The sequence below is a fragment of the Ochlerotatus camptorhynchus genome, unplaced genomic scaffold, assembly GCF_037179485.1.
Source record: "Ochlerotatus camptorhynchus isolate MF236.1 unplaced genomic scaffold, CSIRO-AGI_Acam_v1.1 ptg000099l, whole genome shotgun sequence".
In the NCBI taxonomy this organism is placed as follows: domain Eukaryota; kingdom Metazoa; phylum Arthropoda; class Insecta; order Diptera; family Culicidae; genus Ochlerotatus; species Ochlerotatus camptorhynchus.
In genome coordinates, this window is record NW_027040589.1 from 538,546 (window position 1) to 552,226 (window position 13,681).

At 40.9% G+C, this 13,681-nt stretch overlaps 1 protein-coding gene across 1 annotated transcript; it reads right to left on the reverse strand.

Moving 5' to 3' along the window:
• Positions 1-3,184: 3,184 nt before the first annotated feature.
• LOC135698908 (uncharacterized) lies at positions 3,185-8,348 on the reverse strand. The gene is made up of 2 exons (XM_065219055.1): positions 8,171-8,348; positions 3,185-7,986 (listed from the first exon to the last, which is right to left on the reverse strand). The coding sequence occupies exon 2, from the start codon at positions 7,972-7,974 to the stop codon at positions 3,226-3,228; it is 4,749 nt and encodes a 1,582-aa protein (XP_065075127.1). The 5' UTR covers positions 7,975-7,986; positions 8,171-8,348; the 3' UTR covers positions 3,185-3,225.
• Positions 8,349-13,681: the final 5,333 nt, after the last annotated feature.

The window sequence follows — 13,681 nt, forward strand, 5'->3', positions numbered from 1 at the left end:
TTTTGGTTGGGGCTGGTATCAGGAGTTAGAGTCGTGTTCGATTCGGATTCCGATGAGGCCGAGAAGTCGCTAGATACAGCGGTGACTTCTTCTTCGACCTCCTCGTACTCGCTATCAAGAGGGGTTTTCTCAGAGTCGGTTGGAGCGATCGTTGGGAGAACAGTGTGGGGTTGGTCGCGGCTTTTTGCTGGTTGGTTGGTGTTGACTTCGACGACTGGTGTCTGAGCAGCGGGTTGCTGAGATTCGTTGTTCTGACTTCTGACAATGGTTTCCAGCTCTTGCTGCGTGGTGGCAAGAACGGTCACCACTTCCTTCATCATATTCTCGAAGTTTGCTGCTTGAGCCTTAAGCATTTACTGAAACGCATTCATGGGAGCTTCAACTGGAGCGGGGGTCATGCCGATGGGTACGGGCGCGGGGTTGCCGATGCCGGTCATTTGCAGTGCGGCTTGCAACTGTGCAATGACGGCGTCCTTCTATCTTCCTTTCCATTTCGGCGAGGACACTTTGGGTCCCTTCGTTCGCCACGTTTGCGTATGAGTTGCTGCCGGTACAGCGTTCAAAAAGTCTCCGTGCTTCCGGGTACGAAATACATTGAGCCACCTTAATTCTTTGGATTTCGTTCTCCCTCTGGTAGGCGGGGCACGATCGGTGTCACAGAGCATGCTGGTCGGTGTTGCACCGGCCACAGAACGCCGGGTTGCTACACCTTTGTTCTGGCAGTTGTGGGTGGTCGGTCGAGCAATTTCCGCAGATGGCACGCGGCATCCTAGCTTGGTGTGTCCGAACGCCCAGCAGTTGAAACACTGCATGGGCGACGGATAATAGGGGCGTGGTTTGCAGCGGGAGTAACCTACGTAGAGATACTCGGGAGCACAGGTACCATGGCAAGTCACGATGATGGAAGCCGTGTTCGTTACTCCGGTCGAGTATTCTCTAGTGATCCTTCTGATCTCCTTGACCCCCTGTTGTTCGAGGTCGGACATCAGGTCTCCGTCGCTCTCCTCCACAGAGTCCCAGCAGGTGATCACGCATCGGGTCGTGTTGAGAGAGGGGTGCGGTATCACCTCAACTTGGAAACCGTTCGATAATTCCTTCATTTGTTGGAGCCTCCGAAAATGATCGGCGCTCCTAACTTTCAGGGCGTACGTGGCCCCCTGAGATTCAGGGAACCCGCCCTCAATCTTTGCCCTCAGATGTTGTTGCACGGATTTACGAATCAATACCGGGAGTTTTGGTAACGGACGTCTTGTTTTCTCATCCTGAACCAGCCCCTCCTGAAGCCGCAAGATCCTCACTTCCCCATGGTTGCCCACCGGATCCATGAAGTATGGCAGCATTGGCCATTTGGATCTATTCCCGGTGGGGGTTCCCCCATCCTGGTTGACGTCGCCCTCGCGACGCCCCCCACCCCCAGCTCCCCAAAGAAAAACAAAGAGGCTGACTTACCGCTGCTGATTGTTGTCGTCCTCGACGGTAACCAGCCACCACCAACTAGCAAACAAACACTTACAAACACTGGCACTGGTACACGACTCAACTGTCTTTTTCTAGGTCGATCGGGTTAAATTCGCGCACTATTTAAGTCCCTTAAGGAGTCAACGTTCGGTACCACTGGTACACCGAAGGCCTGTTCACTCGCGACGGATAACCACAACCGATAACAATAACCGAGCGCTGTTGCTTCAGGGAAGTTTACCAAACTGCCGGGTGTCCCAGGGGAAGAAGCCTACATCTGATTAGGGTCAAACCCATCATGCAACACATCAAATTACATGAGTTGAATTGAACTTAAATCTAGTTCCAAGAACCACTTTGGCCGCATCCGGACATATTCCGGGTGCCCTAAGGGAAGCAGCCAAATTGTCAAATACCAATCAATATGGGTATATTTGGCATCGGGGGTACATCTAGAAATCGGAAATCGATATCCAGCGCCATTTTGGAATCCAAGATGGCCACTTCCGGTTTCGGAAAAGTGGGAAATACTATCAAATACTCATCATTATGGGTACTTTTGGAATCAGGGTGACGTCTAGAGGCGGGAAATCTATGTCAAATTTGGCAACTGACGGTTTAATAAAAATAGTAAAATACTGAAACCTCCGTTTACGAAGTCTTTTTTTACGCAGTATTCAATTTACGTCCCTCTTTTTACGAAGTAAATCTCGAATAACGAAGTGACGTGTAGAAACCGGAAATCGATGTCTGACGCCATTTTGATCCAAGATGGTGGATGGATGTCACCCAGATGAAAAAATACCCATATTGTGGTGTATTTAACAGTATTTTCCAATCCTTTAAATGTGTCGAACCTCTAAATGGAATCCCTTTATGAAGAGTTTTGAGTGGGTTGGTTTATTTCCTTTAAATTCCGTTATAATTGCTTATCTTTTGACTGATACGCGTATTTCGTCTACTACTTGCAGACTTCATCAGTGCCAAGTACCAAGTGGTGTTGAGTAAGTAGTAGACGAAATACGCGTATCTGTCAAAAGATAAGCAATCATAACGGAATTTAAAGGAAATAAACCAACCCACTCAAAGTATTTTCCAGTTTTTGTGTAACCTGATGCTGCCTATTTTTTTTTTTTTTTTTTTTTTTTAATGGGGACAGACATGGATTTTCAGTTCTTATACGTTATCCTGATTCCGAAAATACCCATATTATGGGGTATTTGACAGAATTTTCAAGTTTTTCTACAACCGGAAGCCGCCATCTTGGATTACAAAATGACGTCAGACATCGATTTCCACCCCTGGTTTGGTTCGTAAATGGAGGTTCCGGTATATGCTAAAGACGATAGAAGAATATTTCTCAAAGAAGATGCATACACATTTAGTGGCCTATTGGGGAACTTTAAGGGGAAAGAGGACATCATTAAGTTTTGGAAATGCAGATGCAGTATTTTCGTTTAAAACAGACATTCTATCAATGAACATGTGTCTTCTATGCTCTGATAGGTAAGTAAAATGCAATGAACACATTTTCATGAACGTTATTTTGGTTTTGAACGAAAACTATGCTTTTGGATTTTTTAACACCAATGACTTCCCCTTTTACCTGAATAGGCGGACAAATTTCTCAAAAACACCACGACGAGTATGAGTAATGATTTTATAGTGTATATATTATCTCATATGTTACTTACAGTCAATATTCAACACTTTACTAAACCTGCGAACATTTAATGTCAACCTGAAAAGAGAGCTCTAAACAACTTATCACATTTCCATATTATCTATCTGATGCCCCACAGTCGGAGATCTTTCGGAATGTGAAAACTCACTTAACAAACGGACAACTTCCGTACGACGACTCGATGTGGCCAAATCGAGGGGTGTTTTCCCATTTCTATCCCGAGCGTTTCCGTCGGCCGAATGAATCAGAAGAAGTTCGACGAGCTGCTTGTGACCGCATCGAGCCGCCAAATGAAGAGGTGTCCTTGCATGATTGTCCAGTGCATCCACGCTGGCCGACGCGTAAATCAGTAGTTCCACCATGTCCAGATGAATATTAATCGCTGCTATGTGCAGAGGTGTCTTCCCTTCCTTGTCCTGAGCGGATACTGCGCTCGGTGAGGAATCGATGAGCAATTCCATGATTTCTCGATATCCATGGTGAACTGCCAGATGAAGTGGTGTCCATTTCCGCTTGTTAACGGCATTCACATTGGTGCCTTCCGTTGCTGTAATGAGCAATTGGACACATTCCGTTTGGCCTTTGCCGACAGCCAAGTGAAGTGGGGTGTCTTTGTCTTTGTCTACGGCTGTTACATCAGCCGAGTGACGGATTAATAGCTCGACAATAGTGGTGTGTCCATTTGCTGCTGCCTGATGAAGTGGTGTCCGCCGAGATCCGTCCTGAGCGTTTACATGAGCCGAACGTTCGATTAGCAGCACAGCAATGTCAAAATGACCTTTTTCTGCCGCCCAATGCAGAACAGTCCATCCATCTTTTCGACTAGCGTTGACGTTAGAATTCTTCTCTATCAGTAAGTTTACAGATACTGGTTCATTTTTATGGGCTGCCAGCAGGAGCGGTGTCAAGTTTTGATGATCCTGGATATTCACGTTGTCAGGAGTGATCAGAAGGTCCATATAATATGTATTATTTTTATTGATTGCCACGTATAGGGGCGTCCTATTCTTTATATCTACAGCGTTCAAATCAGCTGATTTTCTGATTAGTATTTCTACTATATCCCGATAGCCACTACTAGCAGCAAGGTGAAGAGGGGTTTCGTTGTCACTGGTACGGGCATTTATGTCGATTGATTGTTCAACCAGCAATGTAATTGCTTCCAGGCTTCCAACATAAGCTGCAAAGTGCAGAGGTGTCCATCCATCCTTATCTGCCAAGTTGGGATCAGCTGAATTTTCTATAAGTAGTTCCGCAATAACAGGTTTCTTTTTGAAGACAGCCAAGTGAAGTGCTGTCCTTTTCAAACCGTTCACTGCATTCACATCGACTGACATATCTATTAACAATTTCACAATGTCCAGGTCACTTTCTGCAGCCAGATGTAGCGGTGTACTTCCTAAGGAATCCGGAGCGTGCACGTCAGCTGAGTGAGCAATTAAAACTTTCACAACAGCATTATGTTTATTGATGATCGCACAGTGAAGTGGTGCTACGTTTTTTATATTCAAAGTATTCACATTGGCCATTTGTCCAATGAGATGTTCAACAATCTTTACATGGCCTTCTGAAGCGGCGATGAAAAGAGGAGTTTTACCAAAATTGCTTAGCGCATTAATGTCGGCTGATAGAGCAATGATCCGTTTCACAGTGTCCAAATCGCCGCTTTCGGCAGCCAAGTGGAGCAGAGTCAGCTTTTCACCATTTGAATCAAATTCAATGGCAACATTGGCATTCTTACTAATCAGTTGGTTCACGATACTGGAAAACCCTTTTCTTACTGCCAATACAAGTGGTGTTGATCCGCAGTTGTTCGAAATGTTCACATTGGCTCCATCATCGATTAAAAATTCTGCACATTGGTGTTGGTTGAAATCTATCGCTAAATGAAGCGGTGTATCACCTTCGTAAGTCTGAAGATTCAAATCAGCCGACTTATTTATCAGCAGCTTCATCATGGCAATATGGCCTTTTTTAGCAGCCACATGGAGAGGGGTGAACAAATATCCATTTTGAGCATTCACATCGGCCGAATGATCAAGAAGGAGCTTCACTACAGCTTCGTTTCCATACGCTGCTGCCAAGTGAAGGGCCATCACTTGACAGTGTATCGACAATTGCTTTTCGAATTGATTCACAATTGGAAACAATCCCATTATATCATTCAGTTTTTCGCATGACAAGCAGCTAACGTTGATTTTGATTGTGTCCAGAAGAAATTGACATATTTCGGTAGAACCATTCTGTGCCGCGACATGCAACAATGAACCATATTTCTCGGAAAAGAAAGTGCTGAGATCATGGTTGTTTGATAAGCTTTTCAGCACGCCCAAACACAATGCTTCACATGCCCAGAATGCAAAATTTTGTTCTTCACCAACGGTGCTTAACAACGAGAGCTGTGTTGAGCTTTGCTCTACGTCTTCGTTAAGAAACAGAAAGAAGAATCTACGGATCAGTTCCTGATGTTCTATAATAGAGCACAGATAGTCCACGCAGTGCTGTAAATTCTCGTACAAATACCGTGCCACAAAGTATTCCGCAAACGACTCGTGCACAAATTTAATTTGGGGCTCGTTGAGATTGATCAGAAGCGACTTTTCCTTACCTGCTTCGATCCGCTTCCTGAACTTTTCATAAACCTTTTCATGATCGGTGAGAACATCTCGTAACTGTGACATGGACCTAAAGGTATTGATAGCAGCTAGTTCATGCTCAAATATGTACTGCTCAAACAGAGGATCCATCTCATCATCGTATGGATCGTTTTTCGTATACGGATCTAGGTCGAACTTTTTTAACATTTTCATGTTGAACGATTTCCTCACAAACTGGTCAAACAACGAAACCACGCTGAACACTTCGGTTGAAAGTTTGTCCAATTCCTCGGTTTCATTATGTGATAGCAAGAACCTCTCAAGATCGTCCGTGTAGACTTCAGCCAAAAGTCTAATCATCAGGGGAAGCATCGTGGACTTGTAGAGGTTCTTATAAAACCTGTCTAGTAATCCCTTAGCATACTTTTGAAATTTCGGAACAACGCTGGAATCCTTTATGAAAACGCTCCAAAACTTTTCCAAAAATGTCATCTGATCGATATATGTAAAAGGTTTCAAATATATGACCTTCGCAACCAACGCATCTCTGAGATCCTTCTCCACATGCTTTCGTCCACTGATCACAATCCGAACTCGTTGGGTGTTTAGCAATTGACGAACAACTGAGATAAGTTTAACGTTTTCAGAAGCCGGGACCTCATCAAAACCATCCAGGAAGAACCAAATGTCACCTTCTTTGTACATGTTGTCTTCTTTGTTGATGAAGATATTATGCAACATCAAATTGTTACTTACGGACAAAGCAGGCCCAATGATATCTAGCGCCCTGTTCAGATCGATGCATTCGCTCGTGTTAAGCAACTTGTCTTTCAAACTGTTCAAATAAATAAAAAATATCGCTCTGCTGGTGAGTTTTTGAACTTCGAAGGAAACATACTGTAGAAAAGTTGTCTTGCCCATTCCGGGATCTGCTATTAGAACAAGATATTTATCCTCAATTGAGCCATTAGTCAACTGCTTACTGAACTCATTATCGTTGATTTCAGAATTCTGTCTGGTTCCGTTATCATTTTCAGTGAAAATAACCTCACGATTCACGTAGTAGCTTCTCAGCACGTCAATGTGTCGTGTCGTGAATTGTTCCAGCTCCTTGATGATCTCATTCCAACAGTTGGTACCCACATCAGAGTGCAGAAATGACTTGTTCTTAGATTTTGCCACACCCTTCATATCTGGCTCGTCCCAGCTTTTGAACACCTCGTCGAATTTGCTCGCAGGTAGCTTCAGCTGGCTCTCACCAAATTTTCCTAGATCGTCTGGACGCACCCATGTTCTTAGCCACATTCGAATATCTTGATCTACGATATTGCGAAGCTCGTTCGGTTGATTCACACACAGGGTTAAGCTTTCAAAAAACTCGGTCACCTTCGTTTCGTTGAGGAATACAGGAAGTTCCTGGTTTCGAGATTTCGTTTTGTCCAATAAACTTTTTATAGCAGGATTTTCTCCCACCTTCACCAAGTTCAGTTCCTGTTTAAAGTCCATCAGGAGCATTTTGTACAGCTCGGCATTGCTTTCTTTCAAGAAGTTATCAGAAAATCGAAGAACTTTATCCTTAACGCTCAATATTTTCGCCACGGGTGTCTTGAAATTCATCAATAACTTGTCGACCTGCCCGGTTTTAAAGACGTTCACTATAGCATTTTTAATTTTGTAAAATTCCGCATTCACCATGGGCAACATTTCGATTATGTCGTTCACGTCGGGCTCAAATTTCTTGTAAGCACCACCAAAGTCGGAAAAATTAATCAACGCATCCACCTCAGCATCTCGAATCCATTTCTTCAGATTGTCCGAGTCTTCCAAATCCTTGTTCGTGAGTATGAAATATCGCTTCTTGCCTTTTAATACTCCCTCCACTTGCATGTACGAATGCATATACTTGAACAGATCGAAGTCCTTTCCCAGTAGCCGTACATCGGAGGGCAACAACTCCTTCTCCGAAATCCTGCTCGGATTCGAAGCATCCAATTGAGCGTGCTTGGCTTGAATTAGCCACGTTTCGTCGAGATCTTCAGCATACACGACCACATCGTCAAATTTGCCGGCATCCGTCATCTCTGTGGCCAGCTTGAACTTGAACTTCTTCATTGATCCTCGCACAAACAGCACAAACGCCAAATCCCGCTGGTAGATGTTCCCATGGGCGCCAGTATTTTCACCACAGACGTAGTCGTCCAAGACCATCAGGCTTGCGGTTTGCTCGTCCGTCATTTTTGAGCTGTTCTAAAAAACGGAAAAACGTCTCTATTAGTTATGATTTGTCATGTATTTTATTATTATTTTTGATTACAAAGCTGCACTGCTCGATTGGAACCACTTTTTTTTTCAATTTTGTGGTGACAGTCGTCCGTACATTTACTAGATTACTTTAGCTTGCTAGTGTGTATATTTAGAATGCATCACTTACCAAAATTCTCCTGATTCTAATGGCTGATTTACGTGCCGGAATTTCAAATTTGTTCAAGTTATCTTTGACTGAACACTGAAAAGTAGTCTGCAGTACACAAACCAATTTTAAATTATATTTCTCAGCTGCAAAAATAATCTATAAATAGAACAAGATAGCACCGAAATCAAATGACTCGCCTACTTTGTTGCTTCAACCGGCTTAACACTATCACGTGCAGAGTCCCACTGCGAACTAAACACAAAACCGCCAAAAGCTGATTTTTCGAGCGTGCGATACATGTAAACAATATTGATACCGACACCAACATACTGGGAGTAGGTATTGCGTTCAATTCTGAAAATATGTCTATCAATTTACTTGATAATTTTTTCATCAATCCATAGTGCTAGAAATCTTGCATACATTAGCTCAGATAGCGCGATGGTTTTGTATCTGTATTGTATTTGTATTTGTATTTGTAATTATTTGTAAATTATGCGCAAGCATAAGTCTCTTGATAATGCCAACACCGTTCACAGGTGCCGTTACTACTATAGAGCAGTTCCAGGCCAAATAGAAAACAGAATGAATTTCAGATTCGACAGTCTGCGATTTGCATGAAACTTTACATAATTATTTTTAATGGTCTATCGTCATAGGCGGGAAGCCAACCAATAGGGGGCGTCTCGTATATTAGGCGCTTTGAGTGGCATATTGATATAAGTGAGACAGAGAATGGACTAGGCGCTGATTGCAAATTAAACGTGCTTCACAAGAATAGTCATCAGAGGTTTTTTGAAGAGTTTATAGATTCACACTAAACAGTATTAAAAGTTTAATTGCATCCGTAGGACGCTTAAAGTGTTCATTAATTAACATACAACTTTTAAATTGCTAGAAATCATCCATGGTCGTTTGAAGTGTTCAGAGCAGGCTTCCCAATAGTACAACCTTATCGCGACAGTTGGTTTGTACTGAACCGGTTCTTGCTTTGTGTGCTTTACAACCGCTTGCTACCGTACGTTCGGATCTGCATTTGAAGTGTATTGGCAACAGCACACGCACAAATGAATGAAATCTGAACTATAACCAGCGTTGCCAGGTCATTTTCAAGAAAATCTGTTCCAGTTAGAATATAAAATCTGGAAAAATCTGGAAAAATCTGGAAAAATCTGGAATGCTCGGAAACATCCAAATACGTAAAGATCTAATTTTAAAATATTATTGCTACAGTTGAAAACAGAAATAACCCACTAGCGAAAATCGATTTTACTCTAGATCTATACGTTATAGATAGTATCGGAAGTAGTGCGTATTATAGCGAATCGTTGTGCGATTCAAGTGCACTTCTTCTAACGATATGTATAACGTTTAGAAAGAGAGTAAAATCGATTTTGGTTAGTGAGTTATTCCAGTTTTCAATTGTAGTGGCAATAATGCTATTGAAATCAAATTGATGTACCATAACCATAACAAGCTAAGAAAAGTAGTTTCACAATGCATCCAAAAAGTTTGAATAGTCGTACCAGGGCCAAACAAAGTCACTTTCAATCAAAAATCGGCAAGCGACGACGAAGGTGTCAACCATCACTTTCAATTGAAAGTAATTCTGTCTTCTCTTCGAGCAGATCCTCTTCAACATCAACAAAACCACTACCGATCAGTTTTCATGTTGTTTGTTTTGGCTTGTCTCGGGTTGATTTCGTCTTTCATTGTCAAACGAACTATCTTTCGCAATGACGCGAAGCTGTTCGATCCAAATTCGCGCAGTATTTCTGATTTTGTGTACGTAGATGTCAAATTCATCATTATAGGGGGTTTGCTTACCCATCAATGTGGGTATTTTTGGAATCGGAGTTACATCTAGAGGCCGGAAATCGATGACCGACGCCATTTTGAAATCCAATATGGCGGCATCCGATTTCAGAAAACGTGGGAAATACTGACAGCGACCCATCAATATGGGTATTTTTGGAATCGGGATGACGTCTAACGATTGAAAATCGATATCCGACGCTATTTTGTAATCCTAGATGGTGGCTTTCGATTTCAGAAAAAAAAATGGGAAATACTGTCAAATACCCTTAAATATGGGTATTTTTAATAGGGGTGTTGTTTAGAGGCCAGAAATTGATATCCGACGATATTTTGAAATCCAAGATGGTGGCGCTGACCCATCAATATGGGTATTGTTGGAATCGAGATGACATCTAGAGGCTGAAAACAATATTTGACACCATTTTAAAATTCTAAAATTCTAAAATTAATTTAGAAAAAGTGTGAAATTCTATCAAATACCCTACATATGCTTTTTTTAGTAACAGGGTAATGTCTAAAAGCCGGAAATCTATATCCTATACCATTGTGAAAAACGATTTGAGGAAATGTGTAAATTTTCAGAACAGGGATGACACATAGATGCCGAAAATCGATGTTAAACGCCATATTTAAATCCAAGATGGCGACTTCTGGATTCAGAAAAAGTTGAAAATAGTGTCAAAGACCCATTAATGTGGGTATTTTCAATCTCAGCATCGTCTAGAGGCCAGAAACCGATGTTTGACGCCATTTGAAAATCTAGGATGGTGGCTTTTGTGAAATACTGTCAAATACCGATCAATGTGAGTATTTTTGGAATAGGGGTGACATCTAGAGGCTGGAAATCAATGTCCGACGCCATCTTGAAATTCAAGATGGTGGCTTCTTATTTTAGAAGAAGTGTCAAATATCCTACAAATAGTGTCGAATATCGTTTTTCCGAGCCCGATGGCCGCCATATTGGATTCCAAAATTGCGTCGGACATCGATTTTCGGCACCTTCGCGTCGTCACCGTTCCTAGAATACCAATATTGTAGGGTATTTGCGACTTTTCCAGAGGCTGATGACCGCCATCTTGGACTCCAGAATGGCCTCGTTAGTTTAATATTCGTTTAATATAAAATAATAATTTGTTACGACATATAATCCGGATGCCATGCCTATCGGTATCCGATATTGTGCGAATACTATCCGGTTACTATGTGTTGATGCCTGACGACGCGACACGTGCCAAGTCGAATGAGCTCCGAATTGAAGTGAAAGTGGCAAAAACGAAGGAAGCAGTTTTCGCGTCATTCATTGCATCAATTGAAACAAGTTTTTGCTTCAAATGAAATGAACTGACGTATTTGACGAACGAAACAAGCGATAGTCAAGTCATGCTTGACAGGAGGAATGTTCATCGTGACTCAACAACAAGAAACACAATGACTTACACGAAAATGATATTGCTCGAAATGAAGCGATTCTGCGGAGAGTTCATTTTCTTTTCTTTGTTTCGAAAATGTAGAACCCTGAGTCGTACAGAGTTTCAAAAACAGGGTTAAGCCTTGTGTAAAAAATACTTAAATAAAAAGCAAGTTTGAATGGATGGATTTTTAAAGAATAATGAGTTTATAACTTATTCTTGATTAAGTCTTTACTATTTCATGCATCCTAGAACTATATTATATGTCTCAAAGATTTGATTAGTTCTTAATAATAATACTAAAGTTTTGACATCTTTAACCAGAGATTACGCAGACTGACAATTTAATAGACAGCGTACAACACACAACACCAAGTAGACCACTAGGCAATTTTATTGGTATGAAAAATTCATCATGCAGAAACGGAAATCAAATCTTTACTTCGTGGCACGCACACAGTTTACCTAAACTACGGATAACTCCACTACGTCAACATAATCATGATTAATCCAATTTACTATACATGAATTATCCTCAAAAATGTCACGAACATACTTCAAAGTGCCAGGCTCGGTGCCAGGATCCCAAAAATTGTCTACAGTTTAGGAATTTAGCATTAGCATTAGCATTAGCATCGAAAAAATTGCACAATATCGTAGATGGTACGAATTCAAAACTATTAAGAGCAAGACGGATATCTATGTATTACTGGACAGATAGTAAGTAAGAAATAATTACTATCTCCCAGATAAAGACATCTCCCGCTCCAACAGTTAAGGATTGTCCTGGCCACGTCCTTTTGTAACTGGTAGGGATAGGAAAGGTATGTTGGTCCAACATTTACTTAAGAAAGATGCAGAGAACTCTACGACCCCTCATAAATTTCTCGGGAATGTTAGTAGGGAAGGTAAGCCCTAGGTTACACCCAGTTAGTGTTGCTGGACAGTGTAGATTTTTTTATAAATGTTGAAATTGCTGTTCAGAGCGTCTGCTGGAAGATAAGATTGCATCCATTCCGTCCGAGATTCCGAATGACTCCAAATTTAAAAAAAAAATCCAAGCTTGAAGATTTTTTTAAGTTCATAATATTAAAAAAATGTCTCAATTTGCCATCATTCCACAATACAATAAATGTTTTTTTTTTTAAATATTAGACATCGAAATACTGTCGGGATCTCAGCTTACAAAAAAATATCCCAATTCTTAAATCATGGTCCATGAACAAACAAAAATTATGAAAATGCTCTAGATTTATTTTGTTAATGAACTATTTTCGATTGTAAATTGGATTAAAAGTAAAGTTTTCTCCGTTTTAGACCATATATTTTTAATTGTAAAATTTGTTAATTCAGGAGATTTTCCAATCAAATTATGAGAAGAAATCTAAGGAAATTGTGAGTAGAAATGCCAATGAATTCTTAGGAGAAAATAATAAAGCGGAATGAAACGATAACAAAATGGAAAGCAGAATCAAAACAAAACCGCAAATAAGGCTACGAGAAACTCAAAGTTCTAATGGTCATAGGGTTACAAGAAGTTCAAAATAAAAATAAACCCCGGTTATATGCACGAAGTGTCATTCAGATTAGCGGGTATTGTAGGATATTTGGACCCCGCAAAAATCTCCCTTTTATACCTGCACCATTCAAAACATGCGATTATAACCATTTCCCCAGAATTCTGCAATTCTGGAACAACCGACGTTTAAATGCATTGCTTATATTTGGCTTGCATGCCTTTGCACATGTTGCTGCATGGAGAACGAGGTACCCAACACGCTAACTTGAAAGTACCCATTTATAAGTAAAAACAAGGTTCATTTTGAAGAAAAGTGACTAAACTAGTATTAGAAGTTTTTTACCCATTAATGAGTAACTGTTACCCATTAATGGGTAACAGATGCTCATTAATGGATAAAAAAAATGCTAATTCAATGGTAAGTCACTTATCTTTAAAATTTGTATTTTTTACCCAATAACGGGTACTTTAAAGTTAGATAAAAATTAAGTTCACTTTCACTCATCATGAGGCTAAATAAAATTAAATAAATAATGAAAACTAAATTTTGAGAAATCCTCATCAATAATCCATTGAGTGAAAATTACCTAACGATCAATTCAATGCAATTGGCGTTGACGGCGACTCTGTAGCTCTTTACTCCTACGTTAAAATCCATAAGTAAACTTCAGACTGTGCGTGAAACATGGCGGACTTCGTACTATCAACCGGTGGAAACTGACGATTTAAAATTGATTCACTACTTGAATAGCCTATTGGTCCCAAGCAAATCGATTAACGTAC